Source organism: Kogia breviceps, chromosome 2 (assembly GCF_026419965.1).
Source record: "Kogia breviceps isolate mKogBre1 chromosome 2, mKogBre1 haplotype 1, whole genome shotgun sequence".
Classification (NCBI taxonomy): domain Eukaryota; kingdom Metazoa; phylum Chordata; class Mammalia; order Artiodactyla; family Physeteridae; genus Kogia; species Kogia breviceps.
Window position 1 is genome coordinate 51753098 of NC_081311.1, and position 17177 is coordinate 51770274.

At 39.2% G+C, this 17177-nt stretch overlaps 1 protein-coding gene across 2 annotated transcripts; it reads right to left on the reverse strand.

Annotated features, from left to right (window-relative positions):
• Window positions 1-202: 202 nt before the first annotated feature.
• Window positions 203-16334, reverse strand: GHITM (growth hormone inducible transmembrane protein). Of its 2 annotated transcripts, none has more exons than XM_059052583.2 (9): window positions 16173-16334; window positions 14412-14576; window positions 13081-13180; window positions 11227-11338; window positions 10659-10800; window positions 7291-7399; window positions 2447-2635; window positions 1820-1991; window positions 203-494 (listed from the first exon to the last, which is right to left on the reverse strand). In XM_059052583.2, exons 2-9 carry the CDS (start codon window positions 14538-14540, stop codon window positions 410-412), a joined length of 1038 nt encoding a protein of 345 aa, XP_058908566.1. In that variant the 5' UTR covers window positions 14541-14576; window positions 16173-16334; the 3' UTR covers window positions 203-409. The 2 variants fall into 2 exon arrangements, with proteins under 2 accessions (XP_058908566.1, XP_066881333.1); XM_067025232.1 differs by having other exon boundaries at window positions 16023-16266.
• Window positions 16335-17177: the final 843 nt, after the last annotated feature.

The window sequence follows — 17177 nt, forward strand, 5'->3', positions numbered from 1 at the left end:
CCCTACATCACTTATGACATTACTTGTTAATATTCTGCAATCCAAAATGAAAAATGCAGGTACACAAGTTTGCTAAATTTCACTTAACCAAATAAATTTAAAAATAGATAAAATACTTAAATTCTTGCAACACAAAACTTCGTTTTTATATTCATTTAAACATTTTAGAATTACTCAAACACAAGAATTGAAAATGTGTGTGTTATTTGGAAGAGAACTACTGAATTTATTCTCCAGAAGAAAAAGCAGACCTGAAGCATCACATTACTGGAACACCTGAAACATGTTGACAAGTTCTTATCTTCTAAACTTCAACGAAAGCTGCTTGCACAAACTGTTTAAAGAATATCTACCCCTATTAAACAAGCCAGATATCTGATGTATTAAGGAAGTCAGAAGCTGAGTCACTTCATTTCTTTCTGTTGGCTCCAGTTGCTAGAATACTGGCAATTCGCATAAATATGTTTAATGTATCCATGTAGATTCTCAGCATCCTAGAAAAGAAATTATGCCTGTTAAATGTGATGTAATTCGTGTAACAATGACAAAAACTATTTCTTAATGTAGGAGAGAAGAACGCGCAACACTGATTATTTGTCCCAGGTATATGAATTGGAAATTTTAAAAAAGATGCCAACTAAGGAAGTCCTAGACTAGAAAACTATGAAGATTTTTCTTTTGGCAGATTAATCTTTTAAATGTTAAAGGGCAGCTTTAAAAATCATTATATTCTGACACCCTACTATGAGTACAGTATCTTGCTAAAAAGAAAAAAAAGAAAAAGAAATGGGTGATAGACAATGAAATAATCAAAACAAAAACCAAAGAAATACCTTCACAAAGGTGCCAGACACAAGTCTGGCATTTTAAAATATAACACACTCCCTCAATGCCTCCCCTCATTACCCCCAGAAAACCTGCTACAAATCTGTAAGCATTATAGCAATGTTTAAATAAAATAAAAAATTGAAGTTTCCAATTTTTAATAAAATAGGCTTTTCTATTAAAAATTTCAATTATGTACACTTTCCAAAAATAACACTTGACTAATACATCTTTTCTTCAGTTTTAAAGTCTGTTAAATATAAATTACACACACACACACACACAAAATTAATTGACCAACAAAAGCACTTATAAGGCTAATTAACAAAAATAGGTAAAATACTCTGAATCAATTGAATACATACCTAATTATTACACTTAGTTGCAATACAATCAAATGTTCTGTGTATACATAGCTTACTAAGGAAAGAGAACAGACCAAATAATAACAAATAAAATAGTAAAATTCAACAAAGTCATTGTTGCAGGTTGAACTCAAAAGATATGTTCAGGTCCTAATCTGTGGTACCTGTGAATGTGACCCTACTTGGAAATAGGGTCTTTGCGATTATAATTAAGATGTGAGTTAAGAAGAGGTAATACTGGAGAAGGGTGAGCCTTAATTCAATATGGCATCATTATAAGAGACAGAGATACAGGGAGAACATCATATGAGGACAGGAGTAAAGATTAGAGTGATATATCTACAAGCCAAGGAATGCCAAGGATGGTTGGCCATGACAAGAAGCTAGGAGAGAGGCATGGAGTAGATTCTCCCCTAGGGCCCTCAGCAGGTACCAACCCTGATGATAACTTGATTTCCAACTTCTGGACTCTGGAACTATGAGAGAATAAATTTCTGTTGTTTTAAATCAGCCAGTTTATATAATTTGTTATAGCAGTCCTTGGAAACTAATACAGTCATAAAACAAAATAGGCCAAAGCAACACAAGTGTCCTTATGCAACAAAGAAAAGACATTAAAGGCTACTTACGAATTGATGGGATCATATTTTTGAACTCCATACACTGGTACTACTTCTGCACGCTTGATTACTTTCTGTGTATCATACAGAAGAAACATGCTGAAAAGAACTAATCCACCATAAACTGCCACTGAGTACAGAGTGGCGCCAGCCACAGTGGTAGGTGGAAGAAACATAGATCCTGAAATCAAAATGGGAAAAAAAAGTTTTTCTGGGAAAAAGGATTTTTCTGTAACTGGATTTATAATCAGCATTACTTAAAAAAATTTTCTTCTTTGGTATGTTGCACAGATAAGAAACCATCGGAGTATGTGCTCTAATTTTACATACATTCAGTTCAAAACCCATTATACTCATTCTTGCAATGGGTCACTTACCCACATTATAGGAAAGTTCCTGCGTCAGAATTTTCATGTTCTCCAGACCAACTTTCCCATTTTACATGTATTTGGTAAAACCAATAATAATGCTTTGCCATGATGCCAAATAAGCAAATCCAGTCAAATTAGCATATATGTTTTAACCAACTTTAAAAAATGACACTTACTAAATTCTCTCCAGTAGGATACCTGAGTATGTCAGATGATTTTAGGACATCATGAACCAAGAACCAAGCATCAAAGCACAGTGGCTTACCTAGTGAGGACACAAAGACGACACCCAGGCCCACGCCCAGGGGTGCTCCCATGTTCAAAAACTTCTCACTGGGTGCACACATGGCCACAGTGGAGAGGCCTCCCACAACACCAGCTGTGTACCATGCAGCTCTGATGAGAAGAGGCCCCCCTAATATTGTCAGAGGAGCCACCACTGCACCCATCACACCTGGAGAAAGAGCAAGCAGGCAGTTAAATATTTGCTAAATAACAACCAAAAGGAAAATGCTTCTTCTAACCAACATGCCATCTGAACATATTATAGCTTATAGTTAAACAATATGATTACAAAAAGTCTTCTCCTTATTTAGGTGACACTATCCCCAAAACCCCACAACGAAAACTTGTACCTATCCAAACTCTAAATCACAACTAACACTATTCCTAGTCAATCAGTCAAAACTCACACAAGTATAAACACTAATCTAGATTTTTAGTAACTATGTCAAATTCAGTGTAGTTCATTATTTGGATCTGAGTCTACCAACGGTCTTTATAACAATATTCACATTTGGAAGAACTGAGATGAAAGGCTTAAAATAACTGAAGGTCAAATCTACTGTGCTGAAAGAGAACACAGTAAAAGGAAATAAGCATATGATGTTAATCTTAAAGTAGGAACTTGAAGGACAGGTGCTGCTGTTACCTTGTGTAATAGGGAATGTAATCACAGCTTGTAAAAAGCAATTTTAGTTGTCAGATATTTATAAACATGTCCACCAAAAGTATAGTAACAATAATTTCATTAGCAAAGGTAAATAGAAATCTTTTATTTAAAAAAAAATAGATCTTAGATAAGGCATTCTTTCCGTATTGAGTAGAGCAAGCTATACCCTTTTCTTGTTTTCTTTTTGGCAGTACCATGTGACTTGTGGGATCTTAGTTCCCCAACCAAGGGTCGAACCTGGGCCCCCTGCAGTGGAAGCGTAGAGTCCTAACCACTAGACAGCCAGGGAATTCTCAACTATACCCTTTTCTTAAACATTAAATGTGCATAGTTGAACTCATGGAATAAGCACAGAGCTACCTTCACACTGAAATTTTAATACCAGTGTGTCTCTTTTGAGACTAACATTTCTAGACCAAGTAATAGGGCCTATTTTATCACATGATGATGAAAAATTAAAAAAATTTTTGTTCTAGGAAAGATATTGGATAGAAGTTCATCTGTATGACATTTCTATTAGAATTCCTATCAGTTTTGCAACTGACAGCAAAATTTTAAGAAAAACTTTCAAGGAGATTATTGAGATTTTTTCCAATGATACTGATAAAAATCTTAAATGGCAATAGATGTTTGCTGCTTAAGAACAAATCAATTACAAAACTAATAAGAATAGCTCAACATTATCATTGTGAATGAAAACTGCCCTTCAGGAAGTTAGTACGTCCACTGGGGAAAACAAGTATGAAGGTTCCTCAAAAAATAAACACAACTATCATATGATCCAGCAATCCCAATTCTGGGTTTATAAGCAAAGGAACTGAAATCAGGATATGAAAACAACCCAAGTGTTTGTCAATGGATGGATGGATAAAGAAGATGCGGTATATATAAACAATGGAATATTATTCATACTCAAAAAAGAATGAAATGTTGCACTCTTGACAATATAGATGGATCTTGAGGGCATTACGCTAAGTGAAGTAAGTTGGACAGAGAAAGACAAATATCATATGATCTCACTTATACGTGGAATCTAAAACAGTCAAACAGAGAAACACAGAGCACAGTGGTGGTTACTAGGGGCTGGGGGGAGACAAAAATGCAGAGATAGCTGTCAAGGGGTACAAGCTTCCAGTTATGATTAACAAGTTTGAGGACCTAATGTACATCATGATTACAGCTAATAATACCGTATCATAAATGCTGCTACGAGAGTAGATCTTCAATGTTTTCACCATAAAAAAGATACGGTAAATACGAAATGAAGGTGTTAGCTAATGTTATGGTAGTAATCATTCTGTAATATATAAATGTGTCAAGTCAACATGTTGTATGCCTTAAACTTATACAAAATCATGTATCAGTTATATCTCAATAAAGCAGGGGAAAAACACAGTTAAAAGAGACTAGCTTTCAGTGAGCGTTTCAGTAATTCTTGCACAGTATCACTTAGGCCTGATTGAGACCGCAGCTGTGTCCACAAGGTATTAAACGTCTGTATGAAAAAATGAAAATAGAATGCATTGGGATGTTTATCCTGGGTCAAAAGCTGGCTTTGATGTCTCTTTGACACTGTGAGTGGCTGGCCTTAGGTCATCCACTTTGGATTAAAGGGGTCTGAAACTCAATCATGCCTGTGAATGAAGAATTAGACAGAGTTGGACTTTAAGAAATAACATTGGGGGCTTCCCTGGTGGCACAGTGGTTAAGAATCCATCTGCCAGTGCAGGAGACATGGGTTTGAACCCGGTCCGGGATGATCCCACATGCTGCGGAACATCTAAGCCTGTGCGCCACAACTACTGAGCCTGCGCTCTAGAAGCTGCAAGCCACAACTACTGAAGCCCATGGGCCTAGAGCCCATGCTCCGCAACAAGAGAAGCCACTGCAATGAGAAGCCCGCACACGGCAACGAAGAGTAGCCCCCACTCATCGCAAGTAGAGAAAAGCCTGCACGTAGCAACAAAGACCCAATGTGGCCAAAAATAAATAATAAATTTATGGAAAAAAAAAAAAAAAAAAAAGAAGAGAAATAACATTGGGGGGTGTCAGTCTTGACTTTGGCACTTCCTGCTGTGTGACCTCACCCAGCCTCAGCTTCCTCATCCATGAACACATGGACAGGCTAATGCCTGCACACACAGCTTCCCAAGATGTTTATGAAGAATAAAGCAAATTTTGAAAACAAATTAAAAAAAGAAAAAAATGGCATTCATACTGCACAAGAAAGGGTTAACACAGCAGACCTAAGCCTACCTTTACAAAGACCTGCTTGCAAGGTTAGTCCTTGGCTCGCATCTGAGAACTTGGCACTGGAATCATTCTCTAACCTTAGGGTTAGACTATTTATGCAAACAATGAGTTATGCTGAATGCCTGCTTTCCTTCTGGGAGTATGGAGTTTGGTAGTTGCTAGAAGGGTTCCTAAATGGTCAGACCCCAGTAAAAACCCTGGGCGCTGAATCTCTAATGGGCTTCCCTGGGCAGAAACATTGTACATGTTACTGTACATTTCGCATTCTTGCCGTATGCCCTCAAAGGAAGGAGACAGCACTGAAAGCCTGTGTGGATTTCTCCACACTCTAGACTTTGCCTGTATCTTTCTCCCTTGCTGATCCTGTTGTGTATCCTTTCACTGTAATAAACCTTAGCTCTGAGTATAACTATATGCTGAGTCCTGTGACTCCATCTAACAAATTGCTGAATGAATGGGTGGTCTTGGGGACTGCCCTCCAACACACATAAAACACCCAGAACTTAAGTAATTTATATGTTACAATAATATCAGATAAGAGGTTTTCTAAGCAACGCAGGTAGAAAGGCTTACTTATTCTAGCTCGAATTAAAACTACATAGCTACTTTAATTCAACAAGTGGATCCACTATTTATCAGAGGTAAAATGACACTGAACCTGTTTATTCAAGGAAACAGTGTCTAAAATGGGAAACAGGTGTAGAACTCTATTTACTGGCCAAGACGTTGAATAATCCTTGAATATTTATATGGCATTAGGAGATATTAAATTTTATAGCAAATGCACACACTACGTTTTAAGTAATTTTTTTCTTAAAAGCAGGTTACTGGTATTAGAAGAAAATATTGGGACCATCGCCCTCCCAACCACAAAAGTTCTGTCTTGTAAAGGTCCATGGAAAATATCTATGGTTGAATTACCTAAGACCTAATGGAAGAGAGGCTTGAAAACCAAGGTTGGGAAGTCATGCTCTCTCACATTCACCAAAACAAAACCAGCACATAAAGAATACAAATGATGTATTTCACACTGGAACTGCATCATACTGGGTACCCCAAAACTAATTTCCATTTACTAACCCACGTTAAAAACATTTCAGTCTGTCTCCCTGGAATTTTCATGGAAATGCTTATAAAATTTGTCTTGGCTTATGGTAGAGACCATGCATCTAAAGCATTTTTGTTTCTGCATCTGGTGTTCTTTACTCAACCCAGAGGCAGAATACCCTGGGATACTTGCAATGGAAAATACTTTATGTAAACTTTAAAATATTTGTCTTTCCATAATTAAGGAAAATATTACATATACCTAAAGGAATATTAATACTGTTCTGCAATACCAGGGTTGGATAGCCTCTGTCCTGCGCACAGGAACTTTGTGCCAAGAACTATCTAAATACCGACCCAGCTAACCACATCACACACAAAAGTGAATTTCCAAAGATCTTTTTGACTGCTTTCTTCTTCCCAATGCTCCACTGCAAAAACCTCTGCTCCTATTCTTTAACACGTCTTACATCCTCCTTCTCTGGTAGAGACCCCCGGTTTCTTATTTTTCTAAAGATATACACAACAAGAACAATTCTCAAGTGATGTGTATCAGATCTGAAATCCTCCTGGTATTAGACCAAATGCATAAAAGGAAATCTCTGCATATACTAGACTGTCACCAGAGGCAAGTGTAATACTGGGGCTGTCTATGGTCTTAGTATCAGAATCATTAACTTTCCAGAGTGGAGATCTGGCAATAATACTACCAGGAATAAGTGCAGAAAACCGTAAGCGTTTAGCAGACATGAGGCTTAATTAAGTTGTGTACATATCATTTCATTTATGACTGTGAAGAGCCATTAAAAAAGGCAGTGTTTAAGATTGTTTAACAACAATTGTAAAACAGAACATACCAGAATGTAGTAACCAAGCAAGATGCTTTGGGCCCGGGCTCTGGTCATATGATATCGACTGGACCAGCATTCCAGCTCCAATCATGGCTGCAAAGGTTGCACCAATTGTCTGAAAGACATGTATTACTAAGAAAAATTGATCCTTATACAACAGCAAAGCAGAAACCCACAGGTTCCAAGTCCAGTTAGACCCTCCAATAAACCATGTTTAAAAAGATGAAGGATAATAAACAGAATCCTATTATTTTTCTAGCACATTAAAAGGCCTTGTGCTTATTTCAGTTTGGTCAAATTAGCAAAAGCACCCCCTACTATCATACATAAGGTGTTCCAGACAACTTTAAGTGAATGAGTAGAGCTTTGGCAGATAACATCATCTTTAAAAAATTTTATTCTTGTTAGACAAAGGTATAACAAAACCCCTTTAAAAATCCCAGAATAATTATTTTAAGTTATTTATTTTGGTATAGCACAAGTAACATTAAAAAAGTTAGTCATGATACACCAATTAGAATATATATACATATATATCTATATATATCTATATATATCACATTGTCTCAAACTCTATATTTGCTAAATGAAAACTTGAAAAAAAGAAGCACATGGAAAAGATGAGAAATAAGATTCTACATTTCCATCCTCCCAATTTTCTGGCTGAATTGGCCCTCATCCCCTTTCTTTGTCTATCTTAGATTTCCATTGTTATACATTTAAATATTGCTTGTGCATAACAAGGAAGAAATGTTTGTAATGAAAGATGATAATCTTCAGGAAATTTAAAGCAGAAATTGCAAACTTGCAGCCCTTGGGCAAGATCAGGCAGCAGATGTTTTGTTTGGCCAACTATTCAAAAAACAATTGAGTGTGAATGCATTTAGTTGGAAGGCTTTCTCTAGATGCCAAAATCCCATGTGACATACTAGGCCTGCTTCACTCATCTGCATTATGTCTAACCCATGGCCATCTGAACAGCCAACCTCTGAGGTAAAGTACAGGTAAACATAATAGCTGTTTTTGCTGAGAATGCGAAAGCCTTCACTCACAACACAGAAAAGCACGCTGGGTTCTACTTCACCACCTTCCAATGGAGAAACAATTACTAAAAGCTACTTCATCTATCTCTGTGCAAAGCATTTTCAGGATATTTAATACAATTATATATTTTTCTTTTAAAGTCCTTCATCATCCAGGTTCATTTTTTGCCTTTTACCTTCCCACACTCTACACTCCAGCTACACTGAACTGGTAGGCTGCAAACATGCCCCAGTTTCACACCTCTTTAATTTGGTTTATCGTGCCTAAAAATACCTCCTTCCTATCTGGTTGACATATTCAAGTATTACCTCCTTGCCTGTAAAGTTTTTCTGGTAGGTACCCTGGCTGTAATAAGCAGTGTCAGATGTCTCTACTCCGTTCCAAAAGCACTTGGTACAAACTTTGACATTATCTGTGTGTATGTCTGTCACCTCCCAAAGGCTTCTTCCTCTCTGTAGCACCTGTCTGGCTTTCTAAACGATTTTACTTAAGCAGCCCTAAAGGCAGGTGAGACTGACCTTATGCCCACAAGCACCTGAGAATATGGCCCAAGCACAAAACCTCCTTGAAGCCTTATTTTAGGGGCTAAACTCTTTTGTATATTTTAATCTTTCATGTTTGCTTTATTACAAAAGCATTGCTTTAAATTGTTTACCTCTGATTAAAACTGACATACCTGATGAGAATGCAACAAGTTGATTCTGTGCCTTCAATAACCTCTAGGCTAGGAGATTCACGACACCCATCTGAGAAGCAAGACCCTAATATTGAAGTGTCTAAATGGCTACACAACTGCAAATGGTTCTCCTTTTGGAAAGTACAGAATAGTGGAAACATTACAGATTTGGAAGTCATAGGGATTTGGGTTGCCCATGGGAAGATTCAGTGGGAATTTGCTGTGGGAAGTGTGTAAGTATTATATAAACTTTCCCATCTTCCATTCCCTTCCAGTCTCACACTCGTTGCTCTAGTTTGCATTACCATCATTTTAGACCTTGAAAAGGCACAGCTGGTACACCTGCTTCCCATCTCTTCCACATTAGCTCTTAAAGCTCAAATACAAATCATACTTTAGCTGTTCCAGTATCTGCAATGGCCTCTAACCGCTTAGGTGCTCTCCTCAGCTTGGCAATCAAACACACCCTTTCTAATCGTGTCTTCTTCACACTCCAGACCTCAAAAACACTTGAACTTCACTTGAATGGGATTATAAAGTCACTTGTAATGACTACCTCCTCTTCTTTGCCCAAGCTGTTTTTTTCCACAAAACTCGACTACCCTGTCCTCTCCTACTAAAATTAAAAAATGCTAGCAAAACAACAAATGCTCAAGAAACTCTCACTGAATATAAAACCTTATGTAAGGTCAAGAAAAGTTCAGAATAGTGCCAGCACTATTCTACTCCTATAGTATAGAGTGCTTGGGTTTTTGTGACAGCTATTCTCCACTGACCTCTAAGATGGATTTTTTTTTTTTTAAACATCTTTATCGGAGTATAATTGCTTTACAATGTTGTGCTAGTTGCTGCTGTATAACAAAGTGAATCAGCTATACGTATACATATATCCCCATGTCTCCTCCCTCTTGCGTCTCCCTCCCACCCTCCCTATCCCACCCCTCTAAGTGGTCACAAAGCACTGAGCTGATCTCCCTGTGCTATGCACTGCTTCCCACAAGCTATCCACCCTACGTTTGGTAGTGTATAGATGTCCATGCCACTCTCTCACTTCGTCCCAGCTTACCCTTCCCCCTCCCCGTGTCCTCAAGTCCATTCTCTACATCTGCGTCATTATTCCTGTCCAGCCCCTAGGTTCTTCAGAACCGTTTTTTTTTTTTTTTTTTTTTAAGATTCCATATGTGTTAGCATACGGTATTTGTTTTTCTCTTTCTGACTTACTTCACTCTGTATGACAGACCCTAGGTCCATCCACCTCACTACAAATAAGTCAATTTCGTTTCTTTTTATGGCTAATATTCCATTGTATATATGTGCCACATAAGATGGATTTTCATCTGCCTTATTTTTTAGTAAATTACTACAAAATAGAGCTGTTTGATATCTGCTGCTAGATAAGCAGAATGTTCCTGAAAGTTTGGGATCCAACATCTTTGCTGCTACTAAAATACATATTCAACAAGGAATAATAGCTGACTTGCCTAAGAAGGTATTTCCTACTTTATTTCAGCTGCACTAATAATTCATATATTACTTGAACAAAGATTTGTTTAATATAGTAAGGTATTCTATCCATTTAATCCCCTCCTCTGATAGTTTTCATTTAATCTTTTGCTATTTAGTGGGAAAGGAAAACAAAAACAAGCTAACTTACCACCCAAGAGCCTCGCATCATGAAGTTCATGAGGGCAGGAGTTCTGCTCACTGCCAGGGCAGACAAAGCTGTTATGCCGATACTTCCTGCTAAGTACATATAGGTGGTATGAATTCTGTCCTTCACATACTGAGGCCAAATTCTGTAAGAAACACAACACAGTTAATTTATAGAATTATGAATGTGAATTTTGGATGAATCATTTACTGGGTGGGAGATCTTGAGAAATATCACTTTATTGCTCTAAATCTTATTCCAGTATCATGGAAATAATGATGCATGTTGGAGTTACCATAAAAAATTAAGTAATATAAAACATATAAGCACTTGGTACATATACAAAACAACACATTTGCTTCTTGCTTAAACACATATAACCGTGGTAAAAGACTTTTATTTATTGTTTGAATAAATATATGCCAAGGAAATAAGAGATTCTATTTTTATTCATGTATATTTCCACACAGTTGGAACACTGGACACAAAATATTCCAAAGTGGTGAAAGATAAGTATGAGAAGAAAACTGGAACCTTTAAGGCGCGAATTGTTCGAGAACAATTTACTTACACGGCTTTTTCAATAGCTCCAATCTCATTAGACATTCCCAAGCCATAGTAGCACAAAGCTCCAAGACCAACAGCAGCCCCTCCAGCAATAAACCATCTTCCCATCTGATCAACTGCAGAACACAGAAGGAAATGCAAGTTAATACTGCTGTCTTGACTAAAATGATTAGACTTAATTAATCTTTAAGTTCACTCTAACAAAATTTGCAGAGGCAGTGTTCTGTAGATGTAGGGGTACTTCTGTGATATATGTTATTTTATTCGTAAGAGACATGTGTTCTCGTGACACTCTTAGAAAATAAAGATGAGAAAAACATGTTAACATCACGTTATATTTAATATTGTGTCTAAAGTGCTTTTAACAAAGATGATGCTTTATATGGAGTCAAGAAAAAAATGAACCAAAGAAAAAGGTAATTAGTGTTTATGCAGCAGGATCAAGGGAGAGGGCGCTCTTGTTTTATAGAGTAATGAGAAGGAAATAATTTATCAACTCTTAACTGGATGAAGGTATTCACAAAGAGCATCCTGCTCCCTTTAGTCAGTTTGTTCCCTAAGAATGTTACTACACTGTTGCTATGATTCATATAATTCGGTTTCTAGGGCCAACTGACCAACAGAAATGCCTTGAGGGATGCCAACTAGGGCTCTCTCCCATTTTAAAATACAGATGGACCCCAACTTAAGATTTTTAAAAAACGATATGCATTCAAGTAGAAACTGTACTTTGAATTTTTCATTTGGATCTTTTCCTGGGCTACTGACATGCAGTACGATACTCCCTTGTGATGCTGGGCGGCGGCACCCACTCAGCCAGTTGATCATGAGGGTAAACAGCCGACACACTTATAACCATCTGTACTCGCCCAACAATTCTATTTTCCACTTTCAGGATTCAATAAATCACAGGAAGGATTCAACACTTAATTACAAGATAGGCTTAGTGTTAGATAATTTTGCCCAACTGCAGGCTAATGTTAAGTATTCTGAACACGTTTAAGGTAGGCTAGGCTAAGCTATGATATTTGGTAAGCTAGGTATATTAAATATATTTTGCACTTCAGGACATCTTCAACATATGATGGGTTTATCAGGACGTTAACTCCATTTTAAGTCAGGGAAGATGGGTATTGACCTTTTGCAAGGTTGTTAAGTAGCAGTAGTGTTCTTTGATTTTGGGTAGATTACCAATCTAGATTCTGAACTTGCAAAGCTGAAATCCAAACTGTGAACCAAACTGACTTCATTAGGGTATTGCTTCCTGAGAGGCCCTAAATGGGCAGCCAATCAAGATGACCCCTCTTGAACAACTAGCTTTTTATTAACATCTATGTGTTGGTGATTTACTCTTGACCTGAAACATATACAAATATTCTGTTTGAAGTAAGATTCTACATGACTTCAAATGAACTTCATTAACAGATTATAACTTTCAGATCATGGCACATTAACTAATAATCCTTAAAAAAATGGTGAAAGTAAAATTTTTCTGGAAGAAATATGACTGGGGACCACTGAGCTCAGTGTGAAGTACCAACCTTTTCAGGGTCATCAGATACCTGAGGATGACTACCCTTCTTCTCACAAAATGCACATATGTACAAGTTTACATATACTTTAAGGAGGCTGTTCATGGACCTTTATTTATTTATTTATTTATTTATTTATTTATTTATTTATTTATTTATTTGTGGTATGCGGGCCTCTCACTGTTGTGGTCTCTCCTGTTGCAGAGCAGATCGGGGCATGAACCCGTGTCCCCTGCGTCGGCAGGCGGATTCTCAACCACTGCACCACCAGGGAAGCCCCATGGACCTTTTTTAAAAACACGAGTTTACTAAAGGCTGCCACCTACTTTTAAATATTTTTTCCAACGATGGTTCCAAAGCTGCCTCCTTGAGTTCTTGGCTAGTTTTCCCACGCCGAATTCCAATTCTTGTCTTGGTGGCATATTCCTGATACACATGGAAACAAAGACACACACCACCCGCACCAAAAGAATATTAACAACAAAATAAAACAGAGGATCTCATCACCCTAGAAAACTCTGTATAATGTAACTTGGTACTTTCTATGTATGTAAGTCATACATACTTCACTATGAAAGTATGTTAGCCAATCTAAAAAATTAAATGTAGACCCTACCTGTGCTCTATCTTCGAAGTGATTCACTAATTCATTACAACCTAACTTTTCAGTTCAGGTTTCAGAACTGTTTATTTCATAAACTACAAATTTTATTTATATCTCTAGAATTATCATATTTTAAACACTAACTTTTAAAAGATATGCATTCAGTAAGTATTAGCTGCATTTTTTCATCTGGGAAATGGGCTCAATCCCTCCTTTAACACAAAGCCAAACGGAGGGATGACTACTACCTCTATTTTAGCTCTTTTTCAACAGTGGAACAGTTAATTTAAGAGAAAAAAGTTGTATCTTTTAGCTTCTGTATATTTCCTTATCTACCTCACATTTCAAAATTTATACTCTTAATGTGAATGCTAGAGCAGAAATCTACTACAAAAGGAAATGGGTTTCTCTCTAACTTGACAGATTTTGTTTTACCATTCTCTAAACAAGAGCTGAAATGACATGTTTAGTAGTTATTAATAAGTTATTGGCCAAATGGTAATATTCTTAAGCTTTCGACAATAGGCTCCACGATCTCTCTGTTGAACCATACAGCTCTCAATCCTTCACAAATTAAATTATCTGAATGAGAAATTCCAAGAGCTGTAAGTAAAGGAGAAGTTACAGGCGTTTTTTTTTTTTTTTTTTTTTTTTTTTTGCGTTACGCGGGCCTCTCACTGTTGTGGCCTCTCCCGTTGCGGAGCACAGGCTCCGGACGCGCAGGCGCAGCGGCCATGGCTCATGGGCCTAGCCGCTCCGCGGCATGTGGGATCTTCCCAGACCGGGGCACGAACCCGCGTCCCCTGCATCGGCAGGCGGACTCTCAACCACTGCGCCACCAGGGAAGCCCCACAGGCGTTCTTTTTCATGTATGATAAGGATGGAACAGAATGATACAACACTAATAGGGAGAAAGAGCTGATTTGGGACATTTTCAGGGCTGTTTCAGTAAATCACTAATGGTAGAATAGGGAGCTTCACAATCTGTCAAAAAAATGGTCCCAGGAGCATACAGACAGACAGACAATATAACAATATTCAGATTATCTTTACCCTGCTGGGTGGTAAGAGCCACTGATTTTTCGTGATGGAATTCTTCACAACAGGGGAGGCTTTGGTGAGAGCTGGGTGGAAAACCCTGGAAGGTAGTGTCCGGAGACACACAAGTCTTGCGGCCAGCATGGTGGTGCACCAGGTTTACCAAGCAGATCTGAAATGCTAGTTAGAGATAGAGACAAAAAAATCACCCATTAACCAACCCATTGGCTCTAAGAAAGAGCCAATCATTTCTTAGGAGGAAAGGTGAATTAAAGTGACCTTTTAAAATGATAATGATGAATACTCTGCTTGTCCCTAGTTAGTTCAAGAAATGCATCCCACAGAACTGGTTTGGGATGGACCACCAAAATGGGTTTAAATCCCAATCGGAACAATAACAAGAGGAATGACTTTTAAGTTATGTGTCCAATACAGAGTGGATTTAATATCTTAAGAGAATTAAGGGGTGTATGATGGATTTTATACATGTGGTTTTGGCTGAAGATTTATACCAGCATTCAGTGGGAAAATTTAAAAGAGGGCTAAGAATAACTTTGAGCAGAGGAAAAATGTCATCCAAGAAGAGATGAACTCTTCAAGGTCATACTACATTGCAAGGTTATAAAACATCAGTGGAAACCAAGCATGCCAAGTATTACTTCCCTTCAAAACATGATATAAAAATATTCAAGGTATTGAAACCACCTGGGATGTATCTTAAAAATGTAGATTCCTAGGTCTAACTTCGGTCCTAATGATTTAACCCCTAGGAATAGGACACAGTAATATGTATTTTAACTAGCACCCCAAAAGCTAAGAATCGTTGCTTTTTTTTTTTTTTTTCCCCTGTACGCGGGCCTCTCACTGTTGTGGCCTCTCCCGTTGCGGAGCACAGGCTCTGGACGCGCAGGCTCAGCGGGCAGGGATCACGGGCCCAGCCGCTCCGGGCATATGGGATCCTCCCGGACTGGGGCACGAACCCGCGTCCCCTGCATCGGCAGGCGGACTCTCAACCACTGCGCCACCAGGGAAGCCCAGAATCCTTAGTTTTAAATACCTGAGTGTAGTTCCCACTCTGTCACGGGAATCTCCGAGGGGTGTACAAAACTGACACCTATCCTTTGGAAAAATGCCGAATCATTCTAGCATTTTCGTGGCATTACATCATCTCAGCCTAAAGGTGCTGTGCCTCTCAGTCCTCAGCACACCTACTGAGGAGCACCAGCTCAGACAGAGTGGCCTCCACAGTGGGAATTTTACTTCTACCACAGGCCAGAAATGGCCTTGTGCGAATGTTTGATCCCTGAGACTCAGGTACCTTAACTACAAAATGGGTACTATTACCGACCCCGTACGCTGCCGTATGCAGCGATGAGCTCGGGCGCCTAGTCCCCCGAGAAAGTTCAGCTAGATCACAAGACTCGGATAAGAGCTCGGAAGCAAAAACTCCAGCCTCCCAAAGTCTACGCACGACTCTACAGCACACCAGCCGCAGGCACCCCCTTATCTACCACAGCGGCGCCTGGGCGGCCCGGCTGCGGGGATGATTCAACACCTCGCTGCCCAGGGAGAAGCAGACATAGAGAGCGGGCGGCCCCGAAGTCGCCGTCCCCTCCACCGGGTCACCTGCAGGACGGCCCCGACGCGTCGCCAGCCCGTGACGCAGCCCGCAGCGCCGCCGCCTCCAGTCCTCCCCACATGCACGCAGCTGCCCAACGAGGCCGGTTGTCAGTAGTACGATGGATCGCGGTGCCTCACGGCCCGGGGGAGGCTTACCTCAGTCCCTGGTCAACTCAAGCGCGCATTTCCCCTTCCGGGCCGGCGAAATGCAACGACCACCAGCTCACGCGCCCTTAGCCCAACTCTCACTGATTGAGAGCGCAGTATCTTTAGCTCGCTGCGTGACGCAACATCCGGAGAAGCCGCAAACTCTAGAACAGCCAATCATGAGCGGAGGCCTAACGGAAGGGCTGGCAAAGTAGGAAGGAGGGGTTCCGAGCTGTAGGGGAGGGGCCAGTGGAGGAATGTTGGGAGCCTCGCAGTGAACGTCCATCGTGTGTGTGGGCAGAGAAGGTATTTCAGCCATTTTAGCTCTGGGTAGCGGAGCTCACCTTCGTTTTTCTCTCAACAGTTTCACTTGCAGCAGTTAAAAAATTATTTTAAAATTGAAAGAGGATAGTATGAGAATTAAAAATTGTTCCTTCGTCCCGTTTCTTTCCTCTTGTCAAGAATTTATTGCCAGATAGTGTGCCAAATTGGCAGTTTCAGACCGGAGCCAACGGGTTTCTTGCGGCAGATGTGAAATCTACAAAAGGGTCTGAGTCACAAGAGGTCGGAGAGCCGCCTGGCCGGATTTTAGGAGTTCTTTAATTGCTTTGTGACCTCCCCATGACACATTTTCAAGGTTCAGTGAATACTAGTATAATAGGTTGGTACAACAGACTCTGCCTCTTACCCAGGGTTGTTTTGAGAACTATTCGTATGCATGTAATTTGTAAGTTGAAAAACAATTTCTTGGCTACGTGAGGAAGATATTCCCCTCCTATCATTCTCATTTACCCGTTAAACAAATATTTACTGAGGCTCACTTTGTACCAAATTCTGTACTAGGGATACAAACAAATAAAAGACATATTGTACCATTGTTTTGGCAAAACAAACTCCTTGCCCTTATGGCGTTTACTTTCGGGTGGAGACAAGAAAATAGACAAAATGTTTATTAGTGATAAGTACTAAGAAGAAAAATAAATATGCGCTATTTCGACAAGGTGATTAACAACT